This window comes from Lissotriton vulgaris, unplaced genomic scaffold, assembly GCF_964263255.1.
Source record: "Lissotriton vulgaris unplaced genomic scaffold, aLisVul1.2 SCAFFOLD_829, whole genome shotgun sequence".
In the NCBI taxonomy this organism is placed as follows: Eukaryota; Metazoa; Chordata; class Amphibia; order Caudata; family Salamandridae; genus Lissotriton; species Lissotriton vulgaris.
The window spans coordinates 367690-395070 of record NW_028248543.1 but is presented as its reverse complement, the minus strand read 5'-3'; the positions used below and the strand labels follow the sequence as shown (position 1 = coordinate 395070).

The window sequence follows — 27381 nt, the reverse complement described above, 5'->3', positions numbered from 1 at the left end:
GGTCTTGTAAATGACAATTTTTTTATTTATGTGTTGGTTTTGAAAATAGCTAAATTAATAGCTTTGTCATTTACAATGCCAATAGTTATAACTTTCGCAAATGTGACACCTATAACCTGGGGTTACGCTGAGTGATGTGCTGAGTGATGCTGTGGTGGTGCTGAGTGGTGCTGTGGTGGTGCTGAGTGGTGCTGTGGTGGTGCTGAGTGATGATGTGGTGGTGCTGAGTGATGATGTGGTGGTGCTGAGTGATGATGTGGTGGTGCTGAGTGATGATGTGGTGGTGCTGAGTGATAATGTGGTGGTGCTGAGTGATGCTGTGGTGGTGCTGAGTGGTGCTGTGTCGGTGCTGAGTGGTGCTGTGGTGGTGCTGATTGATAATGTGGTGGTGCTGAGTGATAATGTGGTGGTGCTGAGTGATAATGTGGTGGTGCTGAGTGATAATGTGGTGGTGCTGAGTGATGCTGGGGTAGCGCTGAGTGATGATGTGGTGATGCTGAGTGGTGCTGTGGTGGTGCTGAGTGATGCTGTGGTGGTGCTGAGTGGTGCTGTGGTGGTGCTGAGTGGTGCTGTGGTGGTGCTGAGTGGGCTGTGGTGGTGCTGAGTGGTGCTGTGGTGGTGCTGAGTGGTGCTGTGGTGGTGCTGAGTGATGCTGTGGTGGGGCTGTGTGGTGCTGTTGTGATGCTGAGTGATAATGTGATGGTGCTGAGTGATGTTGGGGTGGCGCTGAGTGGTGCTGTGGTGGTGCTAAGTGGTGCTGTGGTGGTGCTGAGTGGTGCTGTGGTGGTGCTGTGTGGTGCTGTGGTGGTGCTGTGTGGTGCTGTTGTGATGCTGAGTGATAATGTGGTGGTGCTGAGTGATAATGTGGTGGTACTGAGTGATGCTGTGGTGGTGCTGTGTGGTGCTGTTGTGATGCTGAGCGATAATGTGGTGGTGCTGAGTGATGTTGGGGTGGCGCTGAGTGGTGCTTTGGTGGTGCTAAGTGGTGCTGTGGTGGTGCTGAGTGGTGCTGTGGTGGTGCTGAGTGATGCTGTGGTGGTGCTGTGTGGTGCTGTTGTGATGCTGAGTGATAATGTGGTGGTGCTGAGTGATGTTGAGGTGGCTCTGAGTGGTGCTGTGGTGGTGCTAAGTGGTGCTGTGGTGGTGCTGAGTGATGCTGTGGTGGTGCTGAGTGATGCGGTGGTGGTGCTGAGTGGTGCTGTGGTGGTGCTGAGTGGTGCTGTGGTGGTGCTGAGTGATGGTCTGGTGGTGCTGAGTGATAGTGTGGTGGTGCTGAGTGATAATGTGGTGGTGCTGAGTGATGCTGGGGTAGCGCTGAGTGATGATGTAGTGATGCTGAGTGATGATGTGGTGATGCTGAGTGGTGCTGTGGTGGTGCTGAGAGATAATGTGGTGGTGTTGAGTGATAATGTGGTGGTGCTGAGTGGTGCTGTGGTGGTGCTGACTGGTGCTGGGGTGGCGCTGAATGATGCTGTGGTGGTGCTGAGTGGTGCTGAGTGGGGCTGTGGTGGTGCTAAGTGGTGCTGTGGTGGTGCTGAGTGGTGCTGTGGTGGTGCTGAGTGGGGCTGTGGTGGTGCTAAGTGGTGCTGTGGTGGTGCTGAGTGGTGCTGGGGTGGCGCTGAGTGATAATGTGGTGGTGCTGAGTGATAATGTGGTGGTGCTGAGTGATGCTGGGGTAGCGCTGAGTGATGATCTGGTGATGCTGAGTGATGATGTGGTGATGCTGAGTGGTGCTGTGGTGGTGCTGAGTGATGCTGGGGTGGCACTGACTGATGCTGTGGTGGCGCTGAGTGACGCTGTGGTGGTGCTGAGTGGTGCTGTGGTGGTGCTGAGTGGTGCTGTGGTGGTGCTGAGTGATACTGTGGTGGTGCTGAGTGATACTGTGGTGCTGTGTGGTGCTGTTGTGATGCTGAGTGATAATGTGGTGGTGAGTGATGCTGTGGTGGTGCTGAGGGGTGCTGTGGTGGGGCTGAGTGATGCTGGGGTGGTGCTGAGTGATAATGTGGTGGTGCTGAGTGATAATGTGGTGGTGGTGAGTGATAATGTGTGGTGCTGTGGTGGTGCTGAGTGGTGCTGTGGTGGTGCTGAGTGATGCTGGGGTGGCGCTGAGTGATGCTGTGGTGGTGCTGAGTGGTGCTGTGGTGGTGCTGAGTGATGCTGTGGTGGTGCTGAGTGGTGCTGTGGTGGCGTGGTGGGTGCTGTGCTGGTGCTGAGTGATGCTGTGGTGGTGCTGAGTGATGCTGTGGTGGTGCTGAGTGATGCAGTGGTGGTACTGAGTGATGCTGGGGTGGCGCTGAGTGATGCTGTGGTGGTGCTGAGTGGTGCTGTGGTGGTGCTGAGTGATAATGTTGTGGTGCTGAGTGGTGCTGTGGTGGTGCTGAGTGATGCTGGGGTGGCGCTGAGTGATGCTGTTGTGGCGCTGAGTGATGTGGTGCTGTGATGCTGGGATGGTGCTGAGTGGTTCTGGGATGGCGCTGAGTGGTGCTGGGGTGGTGCTGAGGGGTGCTGTGGTGGTGCTGAGGTGGTGCTGAGTGATGCTGTGGTGGTGCTGAGTGGTGCTATGGTGGTGCTGTGGTGGTGCTGAGTGATAATGGGGTGGTGCTGAGTGGTTCTGTGGTGGTGCTGAGTGATAATGTGGTGGTGCTGAGTGATGCTGTGGTGGTGCTGAGTGGTGCTGTGGTGGTTCTGAGTAAATGTAAATGTAGTGTATTTTTGTAAAGCGCACAGCTGCCCCAACGGGGCATCCCGGCGCTGTATAACACTGTGGAACCCTTCCTGGCACTGTGAGATGCCCCTTCTGGGCACCCCCAAGGTGAAGCCAGGCATCCCAGTGGTGTAGGGGCCGTTGTGGAGATTAAGCAAGCGATTGCCCAGAGTTGCAGCGTGGGACCCATGATCAGAGTAGGCGCCGAGGCGAGAATTACCGTACATTGAGCCCAAGACCCTGCCGCGTCGGAACTTGAACCCTGGTCCCGGGCCTGATCTCTGCTTCATAGTCTGCCGCTCTAACCAGTGAGCCACACTTCTCCACAGTGATAATGTGGTGGTGCTGAGTGATAATGTGGTGGTGCTGTGTTGGTGCTGAGTGGTGCTGTGGTGGTGCTGATTGATGCTGTGGTGGTGCTGAGTGGTGCTGTGGGTGTGCTGAGTGATAATGTGGTGGTGCTGAGTGATAATGTGGTGGTGCTGAGTCATAATGTGGTGGTGCTCAGTGGTGCTGTGTTGGTGCTGAGTTGTGCTGTGGTGGTGCTGATTGATGCTGTGGTGGTGCTGAGTAGTGCTGTGGTGGTGCTGAGTGATAATGTGGTGGTGCTGAGTGATAATGTGGTGGTGCTGTAGTGGTGCTGAGTGATGCTGGGATGGCGCTGAGTGGTGCTGTGGTGGTGCTGAGTGATGCTGGGGTGTCGCTGAGTGATAATGTGGTGGTGCTGATTGGTGCTGTTGTGGTGCTGAGTGGTGCTGTCGTTATACTGAGTGATGCTGGGGTGGCGCTAAGTGATGCTGAGGTGGTGCTGAGTTGTTCTGTGGTAGCGCTGAGTGATGCTGGGGTAGCGCTGAGTGATTCTGGGGTAGCGCTGAGTGATGATGTGGTGGTGCTGAGTGATGCTGGAGTGGCGCTGGGTGATGCTGGGGTGGCGCTGAGTGATGCTGGGGTGGCGCTGAGTGATGCTGTGGTGGTGCTGAGTAGTGCTGTGTGATGCTGTGGTGGTGTTGAGTGATAATGTGGAAGGGAAGGGAAGAAAGAAAGAACGAAAGGAAGAAGGAAGAAGGGAGGAAGGAATGAAAGGGAGGGAGGGAAGGAAGGAATGGAAGAAAGAAAAGGAAGGCAAGAAATGATGGAAAGTAAGGAAGGAAGGAAGGAAAGGAAGGAAAGAAAGGATGAAAGGAAATAAAGAAAGGATTCTAATTGCAAGTGTCAACATGAACAGGCTTGTTTTGAAGATGTAGTCCCCAAATTTGAGATTCCATGACAGAGAGGGGCTGTGAAGGACGGAGAGGCGACAGGCAGAGGCCACGCGTGGCGGACATCAAAGGAAGGGTGGGAGGGAGGGGGAAAAAACGCATTAGCGAGCGAGAAAAGCCAGAAACACCAGGGGGGCGGGGAAGCAGATTGCCTTCACGCTTTCAAGCCTTTGAAGACAAATGCCAGACAAATGCCAGCGGGTTGCGCACCTCATGCACTGTGCGAAGCAAGCCCCTTTTACAAAAGCTCTCGCGTTTGACGTGGCCAGCGAGTGGGAGGGAGGAAAGGGAGTGAGGGGGAGCAGAAGCCTTTGATAGTTGTGTGTGAGGCCAAGCGCGAGCCTGGGGAAGCTTCATGCCTGAGTGCACAACATGCATTGCACTAAATCCGGCTGGTTTAAGAGACTATGGTTCAGTAGTTATAGGATCGAGTTATAAATAACTCGACCTAAAAAGGAATGCTGAAAATCGAAATGTAATTGAGAGGCAAAAAGGAGTGAGCGCCAAAGAAGGGAGGACAGAAGAATGTGAAGAAGGAAAGACAGAAAAAAAAGCGAGCAGAAAGGGAATACGTTTGTAAAGAATGAAACACACCTGGAAAGAATAAAAGAGAAGGAAGGAACAAAACGTTGTTTGGGCAAATCACATGCTTCACTCACTTGCTCAGTGATAGCCATATAGTACAAAGTTAAGGTCATTTCATTTTTCTGGCTACTCCCTTGCTAACATGATGTCCTGGTTTTTCGGTGCCTCTGCCTTTTCACATTCGTAATTTAAATAGAACAGAGACCCCTGTGTCACCAGTGAAACCAAACCTAGCAACTGATGTGCCTTCTCCATTACAACTCTTCATGCATCCATCTTGTCCACTAACAGGACGATACATTTGTCAATATTTCTTCACAACAGCTTTGTCTCCATGATCGCTCCATTTGTCTCCAGTGGGTCGGTCTCTGTCTCTTGGTATGTGATATGGTGTCCACTTGTCTGAAGCCAGTGGAAGACCTGGAATCTCAGCCTTCTAGTTTAACTCCATTTGCACCAGCTCTATTATTTCATAATTTATTTTTCGCCACATAAATATGAGTAAAGTAGATGTAAAACTCGCATACAATTTAAAATATATCAGCATTTCACAGGCCTCATTTAAAGAGTGAAGTGTGTACGTCCCCCAGCTAGAATCTGAGTTTAAATACGATGGCTTCAAAAAAAAGTTTGTTTATACTGCGCAGTTTATTAGAAAAAAACAAGCATGCAAACCATGTCAATATGAAAAACAATGAGCTAGATATCAATTGCAAACATCATCCTTTCTGCAGAAGCTACACTTGGTTTGTTCTCAGTAATGTCCAACATGACAACTGTCCACAGTGAGAAATAAAATGTAATCTAATTACAATTTACACTGAAACCAATCTAACGATAACACAGTACCAGATAAAAATAGCAGATCATGGACTTCCGAATGAAACTAGCAAGCACTGGCAAAGTCAATAGGTCCTGGTTTGGCCTCCAGAACGTTGGCTTTGTCAATGATTGTTTTTTTTGGATATGGTCATTACACATCTATATTGCAGGAGAAACTCATGGTTCACCAATCTAAACAAAAACTGATTAAAATAAACAAAAATGGTTTGGTCTCATAAAGCACACATTGCCATAGTAGTTGGCCCCTGCCACTTAAGGGAACAACTTTATTTCATTATTTATTTATTTTGAGAGTTTTATATAGCGCTGGCTAGACCCGGAGGTATCAGAGCACTTTACATAACGTTCCACAGAGATTACAAAATCACATCAGTTACACGTTGCATCAGTTACTAGAAAAACATTTAAAGAGTGTAGAAGACGAAATAAGTGGAGCTTAGAAGGGTAAGGAGGTGGGGTAAAGGGGTAGGAGCTAGATAGGACGGAGAGACGAATCTGTCTTAGAATCTGTGTACATATGGCTATGGTGGTTCTTGTTGATATACGCTTCTGGAACTTCACAAACTAGTTTGGCAAATACCTGCTACACACTCTACAGCTGTTACTTGCATTCTTAATTATCCCGCAGGTAATTTTGATCATGGATGTTAATTGGTAGTTGCAAGAGTTAGGGGGCTTTACTCCTGCCTTCCAATTTGCGCAAGAGCTTGCGCCCCCTGGCTAGCTTGGTTCATTCTTAAGGGCATGTGAAACAAGCCTCAATGTAGTGAGAAATTCACGTTAGGTGGAAAAACACCAAATTGACAAAAATGATTTTTTTCTTACTCGCTTCTAAAAGGGGAAACACCCATCACCGCTAATTTTAGGGTACATTAAATGTTTTATTTCCACCTGTTTAAATGTAGCAAATGTAGATATAGACTGCCTTGCGGTTTTCATACTGCAGGCTTGTTTTAGTGACAGTGCAGCGCCCCTCGGTTTATTGCATCAAAGTACATTAATACATTACGCTACAGAGGTATCAAGGGTTCTATTGTTCGCGCTGCTATCTCTCACCGCTTAGGGCCGGACTCGTAGGCCGGGGAATTGAGATCAGGCTTACTCGCATTTTAATTGTACTTTCACCCGCACTTGGCGGGATACAGCTAGTTTAGCGGGTCCGACCGCCATCTTGGGTTGGGGCGAAGGCGAGGAGCACTCCGGGCGCCATCTTGCTGAAGGCAAGGGACGCTGGAGGCGGACTTCCGCATTTTGGCAAGCTTATAAGAGCTGCCAGACTGCTGCACAGGTTAGATCTTGCACCAGCGCGCTGAACTGCTGTGGCTTTTTAAACTGTGTTGCTTTTCTTAAATTTTATTTGCGCCGCGTGCATTACGCTACAGAGGTATCAAGGGTTCTATTGTTCGCGCTGCTATCTCTCACCGCTTAGGGCTGGATTCGTAGGCCGGGGAATTGAGATCAGGCTTACTCGCATTTTAATTGTACTTTCACCCGCACTTGGCGGGATACAGCTAATTTAGCGGGTCCGACCGCCATCTTGGGTTGGGGCGAAAGCGAGGAGCACTCCGGGCGCCATCTTGCTGAAGGCAAGGGACGCTGGAGGCGGACTTCCGCTTGTTGAATATCCTATAAAGATGGTAGACCAGGCGCTCAGCGGTCACGTGCAGCGGGCGCGACGTAGGCGCGCCGGAGGTGCGCCAGAGGTAAGCCCGTTTGCGCCCGTTCGCGAATCGGGCGCGCATAGGGCCGCTACCTCTGGCCATCCGCACTCCCCTCGCCTGATCTACTCGCAGACGGATCTGTTGGAACTAAGACCGTCTCAGGCTCCTGTGACACAGAGAGCTTCCGTACCTTCTCCATCTCAATCCTTGTCTTGTGGGCTGCTCAATGTCCGGTCGCTTTGTAAGCACCACACTGAGATTGCCTTTCTGATTGACTCCTCTGGGTTGGACTTGTTGTTCCTAACCGAAACGTGGACTCGGGAGGACTGTTTAGTTGAACTGGGTTTGGCTTGCCCCCCAGGCTTTAAAATCATCCACACCCCTCGACCGAAGAACCGGGGTGGAGGGATTGGCATTATCTATCGTGAATGGCTGGGTCTTTCCCAGCTTAAAATCAGCGAGGTATCGGGCTTTGAATTGATGGGGTTTTCCATTAAAGACTCGGAGAAAGCACTGATTTCGGGTGTGCTGTTATCGGCCACCGGGATCGGCTTCCTCTCTACCAGAGTTCCTCGACCTAGTGTTTGACTTATCCAACACCCACTCCAAGTTGTTAGTCCTGGGCGACTTCAACCTATGGCAGGGGGGTCCTGCAGGCGGAGCGTTCACGTCTCTTTGCCAGGCTCTTGCTGACATCCAACTGCAGCAACTGGTCCGCTCGGCGACACATAGGGGTGGTCACGTCTTGGACTTGATTTTCGCTGACGGTGAATCGGCAGTGATTAACGACATCCTAGCCCAGTGCTGGACTGATCATGCGCTTGTGGCGTTTTCTCTATGTTTAGGGGATTATTCCTCTGACGGCGCCGGGGTAGGACTGTCGAAATGGGGCAGATCTTGGTCCCGACTGCTCAGTTCATCTCCTAGGCCCTCCCTAATACCTGCTAATCTCCGCTTGTGTAACTCGGTGGAGGAAAGCTACTCCTTGTTATGCCGGTCGATTACTGACACGCTTGACAAGGTTGTGCCCCTCCGTAAATCTAGAGGGAGAGTGAACAGGGCTTTTCCCTGGTACAAGGAAGAGCTACGACAACTGAAGCTGAGCTGTAAACGTGCTGAGAGAGTGTGGAGGAAGCAGTACTCCGCCCCGGCAAAAAACTTGTACAGGCTCGCATTGCGTGACTACAAGGCCCAGATTAAGAAGGCCAAAGCGGCCTTCTTAGAAGCTTCCTTGACTCAGGCGTCGAATAAATCCCAAGCCCTGTTTAAAATTGTCAGGGACTTGTCCCACCCTGTCTGTGCGGCTAATATGGTTTGTGCGTCGCAGGCACTTTGTGACTCACTGGCTATCGCTTTTGAGGAGAAGACTGCTAAGATCCTGGAGGGCCTAACACACCCTTCACCCACTGCCTGCGGCTCGGGAGCTCTGGTTGGCTCGCTCAGTCGACCCCAGCCAATTGCCTCCAGCATTGGTTTGGGAGCTCCGACCGTGCCACCCAGTCGACCCCGGTCGCCTGTCCTTCCTCCAAGAGTGTCGGATATGGGAACTCCGGTTGATCTGCCCAGTCGACCCCGGACTGATGCCTTCGGCCCGAGTCTGGGAGCTCCGGGTAGCTCACCCAGTCGACCCCAGCCGACTGGCTCTGTTTGCACCTTGGGAGCCCTGGGCGTGGGAGCTCCAGTGGGTCTGCCCAGTCGACCCCAGACGGGTGATGACGACCTGTGTCTGGGAGCTCCGGGCAGCCCATCCAGTCGACCCCAGCTCAATGCCCCTGACCTTTGTTTGGGAGCTCCGGTTACCCCCCCAGTCGACCCCAACTAAGGTTTTTTCCTTCCCCTTCCTTCGAGGAATTTTGTAAGGTGGCACATACGGTGTCCTCGGGGTCCCCGCTCGACCCACTGCCCCCCAAATTCTGGAAGGCTTTCAATGCAGATCTTTTCTTGCCTTTGTTCTCGATCTGTCTCCAATCTTTGGAGTCGGCATCGGTGCCAGATTGCTGGAAATTAGCAGTAGTGTCACCTCTGCTTAAAAAGCCCACTTTGGACCCTGCCTGTCTCTCCAACTACAGGCCCATATCCTTGCTCCCTTTTCCGATCAAGATTCTGGAAAAATGGGTGACTTGTTCACTCTCAGGTTTCCTGGAAAACATCGGCTGGTTCGATGAGGACCAGTTTGGCTTCCGCCCCGGTCACGGGACGGAGTCCGCGCTGGTGACCGTGTTGGACAATCTTCGTTCGCGTGTCGAAAGTGGTCGGGCAGCCTTTTTAGTGCTGCTCGACATGTCGGCCGCGTTCGACACGGTCTGCCATCGGACCCTTGTCAGGAGACTGGAGGAGTGCGGGGTCACTGAGGGGGCAAGAGACTGGCTGACATCCTATCTTGATGGCAGGCAACAGTTGGTTTCACTTCCACCATTTACCTCTGAGCCAAGGAGTGTAGGACAGGGGGTCCCACAGGGCTCGGCCATCAGCCCTATACTTTTTAATTTGTACCTCCGTCCCTTAGTCCAGCTAATAAAATCTTTTGGTGTCTCGGCATTCAATTATGCTGATGACACCCAGCTGGTCTTTTCACTGGAAGGGAATAATGCGGTCTCGCTGGATACCTTCCATCGCTGCATGGCAGCCACAGCAGACTGGCTACGAGCTAATTCTCTACAATTTAATAGCTCCAAGAAGGAGGTACTCCATTGTTCCATCGACAGGATTCCGCGGGCACTCCCAGACAACTTTTGGCCTAGTACCTTTCTTGAGCCAGTACTGGCGGCGGAATCAGCCCGCAATCTGGGGGTGATTTTTGGCCTTAACCTACAGCTTGACATACACGTCAATAAAACCACTTCTACGTGTATGATGCTGCTGCGCATGTTGCGAAAGGTTTTTCCCCTTCTCCCCGCTCAAGCTAGGCCGGAAGTAGTTTGTGGGACCATTTTAAGTCACCTCGACTACTGCAATGGGCTTCTTCTGGAGGCCCCAAAAAATCTGACCGGTAAGCTACAGCGGGTGCAAAACATGGCCGCCAAGCTGGCTCTCTCCCGCCCTAGGTCCAGCTCCTCCACCCTTGCCTTAAGAGACCTACACTGGCTCCCGGTTCATCTGCGGGTACAATACAAAGCTGCGTGCCTTGTGTTTAAAGCTGTTCACCAACAGGGCCCCATCCCTTTGCAAAAGATGTTTGCATGGTACTCTGCTTTGCGGCCCCTCCGCTCTTCTTCGGCGCATCTTCTTGTAGTTCCGAGGTTTCACAGAGTGAGGATGGGTGGCCGCTCCTTTAGTGTCGCAGTAGCCAAACTTTGGAACTCCCTGCCACTCTTTCTGAGAAGCCACAAGGACTACCTTCCCTTTAGGAAAGCGTTAAAAACCCACCTATTTCCATAAATGGCCTGAGCTGTTAAGTCTATGGTTCTTGATCAAAGCGCCAGGATGCCCTTTGGGTGACAGGTTTTGCGCTCTACAAATACATTAAATAATAATAATGTAAAGACTGGGAAACGGAAGTAGAATTTGAGTCATGTGATTACAGGTAAGCATTCAGCCCCGGTGGAATGTATGGACTATTGTAAGAATACAAAACTTATTATGGGCCACCTGAAGATACATTTTGCTGAAAGAATGGCAAACAGAAAGAGGAGGAAACGCAAATGTCGATCTCATTGCAAACGCATACTCTTAGCAATGCCTGACAACAAAGGTTAAGGGGTAGAAGTGCTGTGTGTTTGTTCTTACCTTACCTTGTTCTTATTCGCTCAGTGTCACGGTCAGGATGTTAAGCACACAGTGTCGTTTACTTTAAATCCTGCTGTAACAATGGAGAGTAAATTCCCTTCATTGTCAACATGCAAATTAGAAATGAGGAAAGGCTGTTGTTGAGACAGAAAGCAAGTATGCAATCTTCTGTGTTAAGTTTCTCTCTGAAAACAATCTCGTCCAGTGCAACAAAATGTTACTTAAAGTCCAGTAAGTAAGTAGCAATCAACCTATGTCAAGTCAAGTCAAAAGTGCTTTATTCGAGTTGTTACTCATAAAAGCATATTATACACAAGAATTTTAAAAACAAATTAAATTTATAATCCAGCACATTGACGCAACACTATAGGTTACATATAAAAATTCATTCGGTTAAAAGAAGAATTAAAACATTTGATAAAAATACTTTTCAAGATGAGAAACGCTGGAGTCTAAAAGCAATTATACAAATGCAAAGAAACAATTATCAAGACAGAGAATAGTTGGTTAACTAGCAGTCTCTATCTTGATACATGGTCCTTGATAAATAAAAAGCAGTGGTGTCAAATTCATGAGGGCCAATTTATCACACAGAGAATAGTTATTTAACTAGCAGTCTCTGTCTAAATTGTCGGGCAGAGAATAGTTATTTAACTAGCAGTCTCTGCCTGAGCATCCATGCCCAACCCAGATATTTTGCTGTAGCTATCAGGATCCAAGAAACTTGAGTCGTACAAATAATTCGCATAGCTACAGAACTACTTGATGTCCCAAGGTTCCTGCACATAGGAGCTAACCATACTCGTCTTGGAATAGCATATGATCCGCATGAAAACAGAAAGTGACCCAGAGACTCATCCCCCAACCCACAAGCTGGGCAGGTGCTATTTCCACCTGAACCCCATTTAGCTGTCAATATTTTTATAGGAAGTGCACCAGCTCTCAGTTGGAATAGGAGCTTCCTGTCACCTGGTTTGGAGATGATATCCCAATATGGTTCCAAGACTGGATACATTTTGGCCTCAAGAAAATGCGAAGACATGGACCCAGAGCTTGAAGCATTTAAGGTTTTGGTAGCAATCCATTCCCAAAAAATATCTTTTAAGACACGCTTAGAAGGGAACGATGTCCCAGCAGGGTCCTGCCATAAAGAACTCAACCCTAGCTCAAACAATATAGATTTCAATAATTTAAGCCAGCTTATCTTGTGAAAGCCATCAGCCTTGATCACATCCACAAAACCCGCAGCATAATGTGAGAGCTCAGGAGTGGTCCAGAGTCTGCGCCAATACAAGATCGGGCGTAATCTGGCCAAGTCCTTGATTTGTTTCCTTCCTAGATCGTATCGGAGAGGCAACAACGGAGTACTTTTAGGTGTACCGGTAAGAGTTCTTAAAAATTTATTTTCAGAGGCTTGCAGAGATGTAAGATTTTCAAAGCCCCACATTTCAGCGCCGTAAAGTGCAGACCCAATAGCCTTTGCTTCATATACCAATAGGGCTGGTTTAACAGGTTTGGTTAGCGATTTCCTGTGTTCAGAATTAATTGTGCCAGCTATTTGTTTGTGTCGCAAAATAGCAATATTTATATGCTGGCTCCACCTGTGGTCATCAGTTATTTGGATACCTAGGTATGTGAATGATTTAACTAACTCTAAAGGCCCACCACTCATCATAATTTTGGACTTAAAGCTACGCTGCGGCTTGAAGCTCATTAGTTTAGTTTTCATAGTATTCACCTCCAGTCCATGTTCCCCACCTAAGTTCTCAAAAATTGTCAGAGCACGCTGTAGTCCACTAGGGGTTTTTGATAAAATTAGCGTGTCATCCGCAAACATTAATATGGGGATTTTTAGTCCTGCAAGAGAAGGAGCATCAACATTCGCAGTTACCAATCGAGAAACTACCCCGTTTATGAACAATGTAAATAGAGTAGGAGCCATTGAGCACCCTTGTCTGACCCCTTTTTCAACACGGAAATCAGGAGTGACCATCCCGTGACCGCCCCACTGAATTTTTGCATAGTTAGACTCGTGGAGGCGCAGTATCAGAGTTAGTAACTCATCGGAAACCCCCAAGCTATGCAAGACCTGCCACAGTTTTGCACGTGGGACCAGGTCGAATGCAGCCCGCAAGTCGACAAATGCCGCGTACAGGCTACACCCCCCCAGAACCACGGTTTTCCACTGTAATAATTGGAAGCGGAACACTTGATCGATCGTGCTTGTTGCCCTTCTAAAACCTGCTTGGAATGGAGATAGAATATTAAAATCCTCAGCCCAGTCGAGAAGCCTATTGACCACCACGCGACCCACGATTTTTTGCACAGTGTCAATAAGGCTAATCAACCTATGTTGAACAGTGTTAACTTAAATGCAGAGTTCATATTTATGTGACTAATTAAATCACACAAAATCCAATTTGCGGTTTTATTTTCTAATGCACTGTTAGGACGAAGTATTCAGATACATTAATAAATGTGATGAAAAGTAGTATAAGTTCAATGACTTTAGAGAGTGAGCTGTTCCGCAATTATATGACACATATTACTTCAGAGCTTTCTTAAGCCTTCATATTGTTTAAAATGATCAATATGAATCTCTTTTTTTTTTTTTAGAAAATATTATGCTGACATTCAAAGAAAGGAAGATGGCTTTGATTTGTCTGGGACCAACAGAGGCATGATTGAAGGCGTGGATGTTTATGCAGTAAGTTTTTCTGACCATTTGCGTTTCCAATCCTTGCTCCATTCACTGGTGGGGAACTGACTTCAAGGTAGGTATTGTGAAACAAACGTGCATCAACACTGTCCCCAACTGCCTTGCCCCCCGGCAGCTAGTGTCCACAGCCAAGTCCTGCAACCAGGCACCTTGGCCCCAGGCACACAGCTGTGCATGCCTTTGGCCAGACTCAATGAGCCCTGTGCTCAGGGTCTAGGCTCCAGACACTTTCTTCGCCCAGTTCCCCTACTCCAGGACCCACTGCACATAGCCATTGCCCGTTGGCTATGTGTAGCAATGTATGGGAGATAGACATGGCCTCCAGTCGTGTCCTACACACAGCTCTCATGCCAACAGAAGTGGTTACTAACTGTGTACACCTCAAGCCTACAGATGCTAGTTCTGGACACAAGCCATGGAAAGTAGAAAAGGGTCAAACGCTCTATTTTAACTAGCAGTAGTGATTCCCAAAAGGACCTTTTTAGAGTATATTTAGAGTATATATTTTATATTTTTTCATAAGCTTTTTTTCTTTTTTTAAATGAAAATCTTAAAAACAGCAAATGCTGTACTCTAAAATACAAAAAATAGTTTTAGAATGGGTAGAGAGGTTAAGAAAAAAACATTTTGGTGGAAAACAATTAACTAAGGTAATTCTATGAACCTAAATTATTTGCAGCTGCTTTTCATGACAACCTCCTGGTAGGTCACCACAGTTGTTTCAGTGGGATCTATGACAGAATTTCGACAGACAGAATTTCGACCTACACAAATATCGGCGTAATTATATCGATAGCAAAAATATCGACGCCCTATGTACAACATGGTAAGTACCAAAATATCGAAAAAATTATATCGATGTTAAAAATATCGTTGTCAAATATGTCGATTTTTTGGGGATTTAAAATAACATAAAAAATACTGTAAATAATACTTATTAATTATTTAAACATATTTAAATATATGTAATAATGGTAAAAAAAATAATAATACATATTTTATTAAAAAAAAAATAATAAAAAATCATATATAAAATATGTACTTACTTAACAATAATTACTATTCCCACTCCAGTGGGTGCAACAGTAGGGAAAACTGACCCTGAACCCTAAAAATACCCCTTTACCCAAAAACCTAAAACTGACCCTGAACCCTAAAAATACCCCTTTACCCAAAAACTGAATACTGACCCTGAACGCAAAAAATACCCCTTTACCCAAGAACTGAAAACTGACCCTGAACCCACAAAATACCCCTTTACCCAAAAACTGAAAACTGACCCTGAACCGTAAAAATACCCCTTTACCCAAAAACTGAAAACTGACCCTGAACCCTAAAAATACCCCTTTACCCAAAAACTGAAAACTGACCCTGAACCCTAAAAATACCCCTTTACCCAAAAACTAAAAACTGACCCTGAACCCTAAAAATACCCCTTTACCCAAAAACTGAAAACTGACCCTGAACCCAAAAAATACCCCTTTACCCAAAAACTGAAAACTAACCCTGAACCCTAAAAATACCCCTTTACACAAAAACTGAAAACTGACCCTGAACCCTAAAAATACCCCTTTACCCAAAAACTGAAAACTGACCCTGAACCCTAAAAATACCCCTTTACCCAAAAACTAAAAACTGACCCTGAATCCTAAAAATACCCCTTTACCCCAAAAACCAAAACTGACCCAGAACCCTAAAAATACCCCTTTACCCAAAAACCCAAAACTGACCCTGAACCCTAAAAATACTCCTTTACCCAAAATTAATTAATATTACAATTAAATTACTTCCCACCCTATTCCCCTATAAACCCACAACCCGCTCCAGTAGTAAAACATATAATTTACTTAAAAATATACATAAATTATCAATTAATCAATCAATTAAAATAATTCATTGCCAATTAATATTTAATTGCAAAATAAATTAATCATTAAAAAATAATTATTTAATTACAAATAAATTACTTCCCACCCTATTCCCCTATAAACCCACAACCCGCTCCAGTAGTAAAACATATAATTTACTTAAAAATATACATAAATTATCAATTAATTAATCAATTAATCAATTAAAATAATTCATTGCCAATTAATATTTAATTGCAAAATAAATTAATCATTAAAAAATAATTATTTAATTACAAATAAATGACTTCCCACCCTATTCCCCTAAAAACCCACAACCCGCTCTGGTAGTAAAACATATTATTTACTTTTATATATTTTTTATTTATAAAAACATATTAAACACATATTATAACAATTAATTTAAATACTTAACTAAAATTTCTAACACATATTAGTAAATAGAAATTACTTACATCGATATATATGATATCGATAGAAGTAATTTCGATATTACTTACCTTAGGGTCGATATTCTGGCCATCGATATTCTGGACATCGATATTCTGTCCCATCGATATTAGCAACTCGATATAAGTGTAAGTCGAAATTAAAAATTCGATATTTTGACTGTTTACCGTTTCAGTGTGTACCACAATTTGTAGATGGACAGCCATCCTCGGGTGGATTCTGTGCCAAGCAGTTGGTAACATTGTCTCACATACCTCTCTTCTTACTGTAATAGAGGTAGTTGAGTGAGCCTATGTAAGGTGCTTCCTCCCCTTCTTGGCCTTCCTCCTCGTGCACCAAGTACTCCTTGCATTGTCTTTAGTAGTGCATTTTCACATGCCTGGATAGCCTCCCCATATATGCATCTTTTTCCACTGCTTTCCATTGTTCATTTGGTTTTCGATCTTCATTCGGCAATGAACACAGCCATAAAAGATACACTAAATGAAAAACAATAATAAAGATCCCCAATGACCCAGACTTTCTGCATTTTGTATTTACGTACTCCTCAACCCCAATAAAAACTGTGAATGAAAAAATTAGTTTTTTTTTAAATGTCAGATTTTCTTTTTAGGTCAGGTATTTGACAGCAAAGCTAAGGGCCAAATATGGCAAGGTCACACAGTGCCTTTTGGCTACCTAGCTCCAAGGCTGGTACCCTCGCACCATGTTGCAAGGGTGCCTGCATTGTAAGAAAGATTGGTTTTGTGCAGGAAGGGGCACCTTTCTGCACAAAACGATCCTCTGAGGCTTTTTCCTCTTCTGGATGCATTCCCAGGTCTACCACTTCTGGTAAATCTCGAAAAGCATCAAAATCTATGGACATTGTGTGGGAATACCAACGCAACGCCATTGAAATGACTTCAAGACGCAGAATTATCCAACGCAGCTACTTGCGCTGCGTTGCATTACTCAAGATTTATGAAGCCACTTGCGGCCATTCAAGGTGGCCTTGCGTGGATTCATAAATTTCATCTTTAATGTGCGTTGCTTGGGCGCCACGTTATGTGGGCGCCACGTTGCGTGCTGCAAGAGCAATACAAAGGGGCTCGTAAATATGCCCATAAGTGTGGCCTTTGGATCCACTGCCTTCAACAACTGGCTTTTTTGACTACCCACCCACTTTCAGCCATTGGCTTTAGAATATGTCAATCACATCTTGGCTCAGTCCGGAGGAGCACTGCTCGCTCACGTAATGCTAGTGGTTATTTTGCTGTATCCTTCAACTTCCAGTTGAGTGCATGAATTGTAGTGCATGAGCGGCTATTGCATATCTCCCTCCCTTTGTTGGTATTTTCTTTCTGTCTTCAAATTCTCCCTCTTTCCCCTGTCTGATGGCTCTTTGTTGCTTTTACCACCCTTCTTCTTCCCCTGTGTGTTGGCTCCTCATTGATCCTTTACAACACTCTGTGTATCCCTTGTGTGTCAGGCCCACCGCCAGGGTATCTCTTTTTGCTCCCCCATGTGACTCCCTTTTTCCATCAATGACACATTTCAAGAGTGCTTTTAGTTTTATGCTGTGGACATTTCTTGTTTCATCATCCTGTTTATTATGGTTGTCCTCCTTTTTGTTTATGATATCCAGTCTTGCATTGGTATCATAGCTCTAGCCCTTTTTATGTCAATTGCCTTAGTATTTCTTTTGGTTGATAGTCCTTTTCATGTCCATCTCACCACTTCTTGTGTCTTTCTGAGGCATCATAAACATAAAAAACAGGCTACAAACAAGACATGCATTCCCTTTGACATCAGAGAAAGACTAGAGCAACTCCATGTTCATAACACAGGCGTTTCTTGTTCAATCCTTGCCCTTCATATGCCAATCTGTCTTTATTTTCTTCGATACCGACACTTGCTTTGGTATCAAAGCTGTAATGAAAAGTTCACCCTTGACCCTAGTTCTTGAAAATTTCCAGCACTTAGATTTCTAGTGTAATCACAAGAGGCTTCATTTAAAACGAAAAAAAGCACTGCATGTCTTTTTTGATAAGTTGTAAGGCGTCTTCCTTTCACACCCTTGTCTACATTTCGTAACTCTCCCTTCCCCTTTTGTCTCAGCCGTTCACTGAACAGCAACGTTTCCTGCTTTTGTAAATCCGTCTAAGAATACCTTATTTGCTCAGCCTTCCATATGCCACTTCTACTATTGCCTGGAGGATCAGCGTCCCAAAGGCGATATCTTTGTGCCTGAAAACCTTTATACAGAATTCCCCCGCTGTGCCACCTCCTTTGGTTTGCGTAACTGAGAGAGTCTTCAATATCTTAGCCTATGACAAATATCACCTGGATATACATACTTTTAGGTGAAAGCCTTAGAGTTTTCTATTTCATCTAAATATAAGTCACCAAAGCAGAGGAATACATAACTCAATGAGTGTGTTTTTTAAACATCCATCCACCTACCACAGGAATCCTATTTATTATATTTTTACAGATGTTGCCCTTTTTTGCCATGCACCACCACATGCAAACATTTTGAACGTAGTAGGAAGATAATGAAGAAATAACTCTGGGAAACTGATTTTCCCCTTTGACTTACGTTGAAGCAGATGCTATTTTAAGCTGGAGACACCGTAAATAAAGCTATTTTGGGTTTAAAAAATAGTGAGTCTCCAACCTGAATCTGGTCTGTTGGCATGTATGAGTTTCACCAAAAAAACTTGGGATCATATGTATCAACATTCCGTTTTGCGATTTCTAAATAGCGATTTTTAAGGAATCGCTATTTAGAAATCGCAAAATGGTATGTATGTATGTAGAAATTCGCTTCTTTTTAGCGATTCCTTAAAATTCCTTAATTGCGATTAGCAAATTGCTAATCGCAATTAAGGAATAATTTCCCATTCGTTTCTATGGGCCAGGAGGCCCATAGGAATGAAGGGGAAATTTGCGATTCGCAATTTGCGAATCGCAAATTGAGAATATTTTCAAGGGTGCAGGGGTGTCCAAAGGACACCCTGTTGCCCCCCTGAAATCTGCATGGGTGCACATGTGGCGCACATACATGCACTAAGGGCATGTATATACGTCACATGGCACTTCGAAAAATGAAAAAAATATGCATTTTGAAAGGAATTTGCAACTTACCACCAACTAGAAGTTGGTGTTAATTTGCAATTTCTTAAGGCCAATTTGCAATTTTTTTTGGCTTCTTACATTGCATTTAAGGAATCGCAAAATTTGCGATTCCTTAAAAGCAATCGCAAAATAAGGAATCGCAAAATTTGCGATTCCTTATTTTTAAAGCACATTTCCTTCATACATACCATTTGTCCAAATTGCATTTGCAAACGCCGAAATTCTGCGAATTTCGGCGTTTGCGAAGTCAATTTGGCTTGATACATATGGCCCTTGGTGTTTGGATCTGTGCCTCAAGTTCTCTACCCATGCAAAGAAAGAGGTTGCCAAATGGCTCATCTGGTCACTGAGTCGAGAGGTGACTTAAGTTATTATGCCTTCTTCTCCATTTAACCAAAACTGTGTCATCCTGGGCTAAACCCTTCCATTGGCCCCATTATCTGACCAGAATGGAGTCATTTAATAACCAGCTAACACCATTAGCAAGGCCTACATAAAAAGAAGGCTGTATATTAAGAATGTTGCGGGGCTGCTGCACAGAGGTGTTGCCACCGTTAAAAAAGACTTGTAAGATGTAGCAAGCATCAATAAACTTTGGTTCTTCAAAATTACCCATCAAATCGAATGTTTACAGAGCTCTTATTTTGCAATTTAAATTTGCGTTTGCTAAATTGCAATTTCCGTTTCTGTTTCACAATCCACATGCCCTAACTCTTCGCAAATTGCAAAAATTCACAAAAACAGCAATCGCCAATTAATTTGCACTCAATCGGAAGCAGGGAGCCAAGTACAAAACATAAAAGCTTAGGAAAAATGCAATGGCAGCACTCAATGTTATGTGAGGAGAATGCATATCCTAGGCTCACAGGAGAGGAGAAGGAGGAGGAAGAAAGTCACTTTTAGAAATAAGACAACCTACTTGTTCAAACCGAGAAAAAGGTTAATGGCAGATATAATTTAGTGTGCAGGTGATTCTTTGCGTGATTAATGAGTAGCAGCCTGTTTTAGGCCAGTACACATCCAATGCAGCGAGATTATCCTCACACATATCCTGGTATTGTGTAGCCAACGCCTCCTAGAAATTGGTAGCTTCCAGTGCACAGTAGTAGTTGCTGGCAGAATCTTAAGGTTTTCAGTTTTTTAGGTTAGGAATCACCTGCTTAATACAGCTTAAACCTCCTGTTCAATTTGTTCAAATATGGCCATCTCTGTTTTGAAATTCTCTATTTTGTCCTTCTCTGCGGTGCTCCTAGATTTTGACCGCTAACAGCAGCCAAAATCTCTGTGTGAACGACTGGGGAAAAACATGTGAAAATTAAAGAGGAAACACCGATTCCACTAATTTCCCCCCAAAATGTGAAACTCTGGTCATTTCTGAAATCTGATATTATCAGAACCTCCGGTTGCAGACCTAGGATGCAGAAATAATAGGAGTTGAGGCACACCTAATTTGAGGCATAAGTCTATACTGGATACTATAGGCTCGTTGGGAGCAGACAACTTGAGCAGGCTGTAGGTGAAAAGTCAGTAGGACTTCACTTCAAAGGAAATGTCTACGGTATTGACTTACTAGTGGCATAGTGTAACCTTTTTTAAATAAAGGTAGCTTTGTGCCTTATTAGTGATGCAAAGGTACCTTCATTAAAACAAACTGGTGTGACACAGAAGAGACAAAGGGCCATATGTATGAAGCACAAATGCGTTCGCAAACGCCGAAATTCGCAGAATTTTGGCGTTTACGAACGCATTTGTGTAAAATGATATGTATCACACAAATCTGCGTGCAAAATAAGGAATCGCAAAATTTGCGATTCCTTATTTTGTGATTGCATTTAAGGAATCGCAAATTTTGCGATTCCTTAAATGCAATGTAAGAAGCATCAAAAAAATGCAAATTGGCCTTAAGGAATCGCAAATTACCACCTACTTCAAGTTGGGGGTAATTTGAGAATTACTTGAAAAATGCAATTTTTTCATTTTTCAAAGTGCAATGGGAAGCACATACATGCCCTTAGGGCATGTATGTGTGCCACATGTCCACCCATGCTAATTTCAGGGGTGCAACAGGGTGTCCTTTGGACACCCCTGCACCCTTGAAATCATTCTCAATTTGCGATTCTCAAATTGCGAAACGCAAATTGAGAATAACTTCCCATTTATTCCTAGGTAGAAATGAATGGGAAAGTATTCCTTAATTGCGATTCACAATTTGCTAATCGCAATTAAGGAATACTAAGAAATTGCAAAAAAATGGCGATTTTGTACATACATCCCTATTTGCGATTCTCAAATAGCGGTTTCTAAAAAATCGCTATTTGAGAATCGCAAATCTGGTTGTTGATACATATGGCCCAAAGTGATCATTTATCTCACCCACTTAACAGAACATCAAAGCAACCTTTTATTGTAACATCTTATTCCCTAGCAGAGCTTCTTTGCATCCACTGAATGTAATCCTATAAATGTTTGTCACATAACATCTTCTCCGCCAGTGTACTGACTGTTCATCCATTTCCAGGAATTGTAATTTATGTTCTCTGGTGCTCTGATGAAGTCCTAGTGATACAAAGAGCCTGAACTATTCCAATGACTTTAAATGAAAGCATCAGATTTATTTAAACAAATGTGGAGGATGAGTCCATGTATAGTGCAGATGTTCATTGTGTGTATGTATGTGTGTGTGTGTGTGTATTACTGAGAAAACAAAGGTTGCAGGAACGTTATAGTTAGGAAATAGAATTTAAAAAATACCTTAAGAATTCACTGAAAAAAACAAAGGTTACAGGGACATTACATTTAGGCGCAGATTTCACTCGTACAAAACCAGTGAAATTTACCAGTTATAGTTACCTGAACTAACTATAAATTATGCCCCCGCAATGTCCTGCTTATGACCTCACATATTACATCACTCATGACATAGTCAGGGACATCACTGATGACATCTCAAATGACATCACTGATGGCATCATCCAGTTAGTGTGAATGCTTTCTAAATGTTTCTGAGTGTTGAAGATATATCCTAAGATATATCAAAACTTAAATAAGTATTGTTTGTGTACTACTTAAGAGTAATATTATTTAGAGCACACTCACACACCCATGCACACCCCATACAAACTCACATCACCCACTCCCACACACCAACTCACAAACTCATTCACAGACTTTATACACGTATGCACATACCCACTCACTGGTTCCCACACCGATTCATAGAGCCACTCACACATCCACTTACTCATACAGCTACTCACATAGCCACTAACCTACCTGTACAGCTACTCATGCACCCACTCACTCACCAATACAGTCACTCATACATCCAGCCATACAGACGCTAACACATCCATTCATATACCCGTACAACCACTCACACACTGAGGCAATCACCCATACAGCTACTCACACACCTACTCACTCACCTATACAGTCACTCATACAGCCACTCACCCAAACAGTTATTCACACACCCACTTGCTTACTCATACATATACTAACACATGTACTCACTCAGCTATACTGTCACTGACACAAGTACACACTTCGTCATACAGCCACTCTCACATTCACTCACCCATAGTCACTCACACACCCATGCACTCATTCATACACCACTTATACACCCACTCACTCACCTATACAGCCACTCACAAACCCCATCACTCACCTATATAGCCTCTCACATACCCACTTACTCAACCATACACCACTGACACACCCATTCACTCACCCACACACACATAGTGACACCTTCACCCACACAGCCACTCACTCATTTATACAACCACTCAGACACCCATAGAGCCACTCAGATACCTACTCACCCACGGGTACATACAGTCACACAGCTACTCACATAATATGTGTTACAAATAGTATTACTCTTTAGTAGTTCACAAACTATACTTATTGAAGTTTTGTTGTATTTTAGTATACATCTTAAACACTCAGAAACTTTTTGAAAACACTCACACTAACTGGATGATGTCATCAGTGATGTAATTTGAGATGTCATCAATGATGTCGCTGACCATGTCATGAGTGATGTAATATGTGAGGTCAGAAGCAGTGCATTGCGGGGGCTTAAGTCATAGTAAACCCAAGTAACGATAACTGCTGAATTTCACTGGTTTTGTACGAGTGAAATGTGAGCCTAAATATAACGTCCCTGTAATCTTTGTTTTTTCAATTAATTTCTAAGTTTTTAACATTCTAGTTCCTAACTTTAATGTTCCTGTAACCTTTGTTTTTTTCAGTGAATTTCTATGCTTTTTAAATTGTATTTCCTACCTGTAGCCTGTAACCTCTGCCTCAGTGACTGTGTGACTGAGTGTGCGGGGGTCTCAATGGGTGTATGACTGTGTGTGTGTGTGAGTGGGTCTAAAACTACCTGTATGTGTTTTACTGGGTGTGTGAGTGGGTACATCATTGTCTGAATGTGTCTCTGACTGTTTGAGTTGATGTCTAAGTGGGTGCACGAGTGTCTAAGTGGTTCAGTGACTGGGTACATGTGTTTTGAGTGGATTTGACACTTGAGAAAGACCTATAACATGCCAAGTGAAGCTTGCAGTGAGAGAGCACAGATAGGGTCTGCAATAGTAGCCATCAGCCAAGTTCGAAGTGCTATTTCTGTACATGGTTGAAAAGGTTGTGTCAGTGCTTGCCTACATATCGCAGAATGAGTAGGAGTCACCTCTATCAGTACCATGAGATGTTTATGTAAATGTGCAACTGCCTGCTATAATATCTCTATAGCTGTCTGCAGAAAGTATTTAGTGCCTCTGTTAGGCAATACCGAGCAACATAGGTTTGACTTCAACTACCTTTTAGTCTGCTGCTTGTAATACTAGTTTCTGGTGAGTTACTGAATCTGTATGTGCTTCTGTAGCTGTCTCAATAACTGAAACGGAAGCTTTATGTTTTACTGAATATGTATGTCAGTTGCTTTAGGGATGGCATACTCTATGTAGTACTTGGCATAGGGACATGCAAGTGTATAAGTAACTTAGTAAACTGAAAAGAACATCTCTAATCTTTTAAGCATTAAACAGCATACGTTATAGCACACCTACTATAAACTAATGGGATAACCAAATCACTGTCCATGGACCTGGGTATCGTAAGAAGCCTTTATAATTCAAATTAGAAACGTTTCTTGACTTGATGCCTGACAAAAGAGTTCAAGGATCAATCGTTGTTCTATATTATAGCACACTTGCAACATCTCTCACATGTGACTTGTGCTTACTGAAAACTTGGATTTAAGACTTGACAAACCGCTTTTACATGGCAAATCAAGCTACAAGTGAAAGTGCACATACACAACCTGTACTACCATGCATCATCCATGTTTGAAAGAGCATTTCTCTACATGAATGAGAAGGTTGTGTCAGTACTTGCCAACATATCTGAGAAATTGTAGGAATACACCTGTAGCAGTACCATGAGACATTTAAGTAAATGTGTCGGTATGTGACTGTCTATTTTAGTATCTTGATGACTCCCTAAATATCTATGTAAATGGCTATAAAACACCTTAGAGCCTGGGCTACAGAAAAAAAGCAATATAGACCTGACTACAACTATGTTTGAATCTACTGTATGCACAAGTAGTTTCTGGGTAAGTGAATGAATGTATATGTCCTTCTGTAGCTGTCCGACAAAGCAGCATAACAGAACACCTAGAACTCAAAGAAAAACATGCTTTGAGAACAGCATATCATACATACACATCTTAATCTACAAGTTTTTTCATCTACCAATTACACCATGTAGTAAGCAGCAAATGTGCAACATAATAATTCAAAGCAACAGATTGCGAACCAATTTACCACACACCTAGTCTACAAATGAGACAAACTGTCACATTCTCATACACTCATAAAGCGTCTTACTTTCCTGTCCAATCATACATTACCTCATATACATACCTGAAAATTGAGTTTGTTGATCAAATATTTTTTTGGGTCTTGTCAGATAGATACAATACTGACAGAAAATGTAAAAACTAAGCATAAGAATGGCACACCACTCTCACACAAAGCAAAAAATAATGGCAGCATTTTCATTTTTGAAACCTCTGATAGTGCGGAAGGCAGCAAATAAAAACATATCTTTATTCATTTTGTCACTCCATTCCCGAATGGTTAGTATGTGTTAACCCTTTCATGCAATTTTATAAAGAACCCCAAAATGTGTGGGTATTTTGCACACTTCTGAGTTTGGGCTATACTTGGGCTACATTTGGGTGGTAGCCGTCTTGTAGACGTATTTGTTATGAAGCTCCCTTATCTCTTCATTTCCTGCAGTATTCTCAGTAGAAAATGCTTTCCATTTTCCACTTTGATTCCATCAAGATGGCTGTCAGATGTTCCACAATTTGTGGCATCAATTCAGAGTGTTATAATTCTAGTTGCTCATCAGAACACTGTAGTAAACTGCTGACCACGAGGGAATTAACTGGCAGTCTGCTGCTGGTGTTGAAAGTGCATGTTTCAGTCTACATGTCAGAATGTGTAAATGAAATAGAAGATATTTGAAAACTTAGTTAAAACTTTTCCTAATTTTTTTTCTACAGCACTAACCATGATTTCTATGCCAAATGAAACCCCTCATGTTGTTCCTTTCTAAATTGAATGTTTTAAGTTGTACCAGTTTGACTCAATCCAGATGGCCTCAGGTGGACCTCATTTTTGTAATAAGTAAGACTGTAGCGCTCTAGTTGTTCTTTAGAACACTCTGGGAGGCTGCAGTAGAACACAAGGGAATCAACTGACAGGCTGCACCTGTTGGGGGTACATGTTTTACTGAGAATGAAAAATGGCCTAGTTTACACAAAGGAAAGTTTCAATTCTATTAAGGACACAGAGGCAAGGATTATGCATTTATTTCTTCGCTCTTTATTAACAACACTTTTAATGAAACATAAAAAAAACACATTAAAACTACAACTTCCATGAACACCGGGAGTAACCATGGTCACCAACAGTCCAATCAAGTCACATTCCGACAGTTATGTTATGTTATAATACACTTATAGCGCGCACAGATACTCATGAGTGTCCCGGCGCGGAGGTGACCGTAGCAGTGTGTAGCTAAAATTTAAATGGGCAAATTAAAAATAAAGGTTTTTAATTGTTTTTTGAAGAGCCTACGGTCCTGAGTGTTTCGCAGTTCCATGGGAAGGGAGCTCCATGCTACCGCTGTTTTAACGGAGAGGGAGTGGCCCCCCAGAAGCATCCTGTGAAAACGGAGGACCACCGCCCGTCGTTGTGTGGCTGAGCACAGAGATCGGCTGGGGGCATATAAGGCAAAACGCTTCCTAAGATACGTCAGCCCTAGTCCATACAAGGCTCTGTGAGCCAGAGTGAGAGCTTTGAATTGCACTCTATGGACCACCAGGAGCCAGTGCAGATCCGACAGATGTTGTCTAACGCTTGACCTTCCTGGGATATTCAGCAGAAGTCTGGCAGCTGCATTCTGCATTGTTTGTAGTTTTTTTTAGCAGGTAGCCTGGAATGCCAATATACAGGGCATTGGCATAGTCAATGCAAGATAAAATAAGGGCACAGGCCACCATTTCTTTGGCTGACCTAGGTAACAAAGGAAAAAACATTCTGAGTGATTTGAGAGTGCCAAAACATACCCCTGCAAGTTTCCTAATCTGCGTAGAGAACCTAAGGTCCTCCCCAAACAAGACCCCCAAGTTCTTTGCTGGATTGCCCACTGAATTTGGCCGAGGGTAGTCTGAAGGCCACAGGGACTACCTAAAAGAGGGTGGAAAAGAACCATACAGAAGGACCTCCGACTTGTCCTTGTTGCACTTCAATTGAACATGTGCAAGCCATTTGAATACAGTCGAGAGATATTTCTTGGCAATTTCTGGAGACAGGTCATTATCCTTCCTGGTAAAGAGGAGCTGGGTATCATTTGCATATTCTATGATCTTGGCTCCCAGCTCCTCCGCAAGGTAGATCAGAGGTGTTATATAGATATTGCTCAAAGTAGAGCCCTGTGGTACAGTGTGACAGTCCATATATTATAATCAGCAGCGTAGTCCTTCCCCTTTCTGCACTGAAGGAAGTTAAGCCCGTTGTTATTTAATCCGTTTTGGAGTCCGATCCTGGGATGAAAGTGTAAAACTTTAATACCTGTCCCCTGAATGGATCTCAGCAAAGAGCCGAAACATTTCAATACATAGAGAACTGCATATGCATCTAATCACTAGTTTAGAATGAATACGGAAGAATATCAGCATTCTGGAATACATAGCAAGTATAAGAGCAGTGGCGGTGCGTCCATTAGGGGCACTGGGGCGTTGCCCCACAAGCCGCCGACGCCCGCAGCTCCCTCGGGTCTCTGAACTTAAGTAAACTCTCCATTTACTTAAATTCTGAGAAGCGAGGGAGAACTGAACAGCAATCATGTCAGTCAACATGATGTCGGA

General features: G+C 44.1%; 1 protein-coding gene across 4 annotated transcripts in view; it reads left to right on the top strand.

Moving 5' to 3' along the window:
- The window catches only part of LOC147664064 (uncharacterized), a 392091-nt gene that overhangs the window by 13588 nt on the left and 351122 nt on the right, over window positions 1–27381 (top strand). For 3 of the 4 annotated variants that reach the window (XM_086950006.1, XM_086950005.1, XM_086950008.1), the window contains exon 2: window positions 13395–13485. The exons of the other annotated variant lie outside the window; for it this stretch is intronic. In XM_086950006.1, coding sequence (XP_086806132.1) covers window positions 13395–13485 — 91 coding nt within the window. The remainder of the gene's footprint in view (window positions 1–13394; window positions 13486–27381) is intronic. 4 annotated transcript variants of the gene reach the window in all.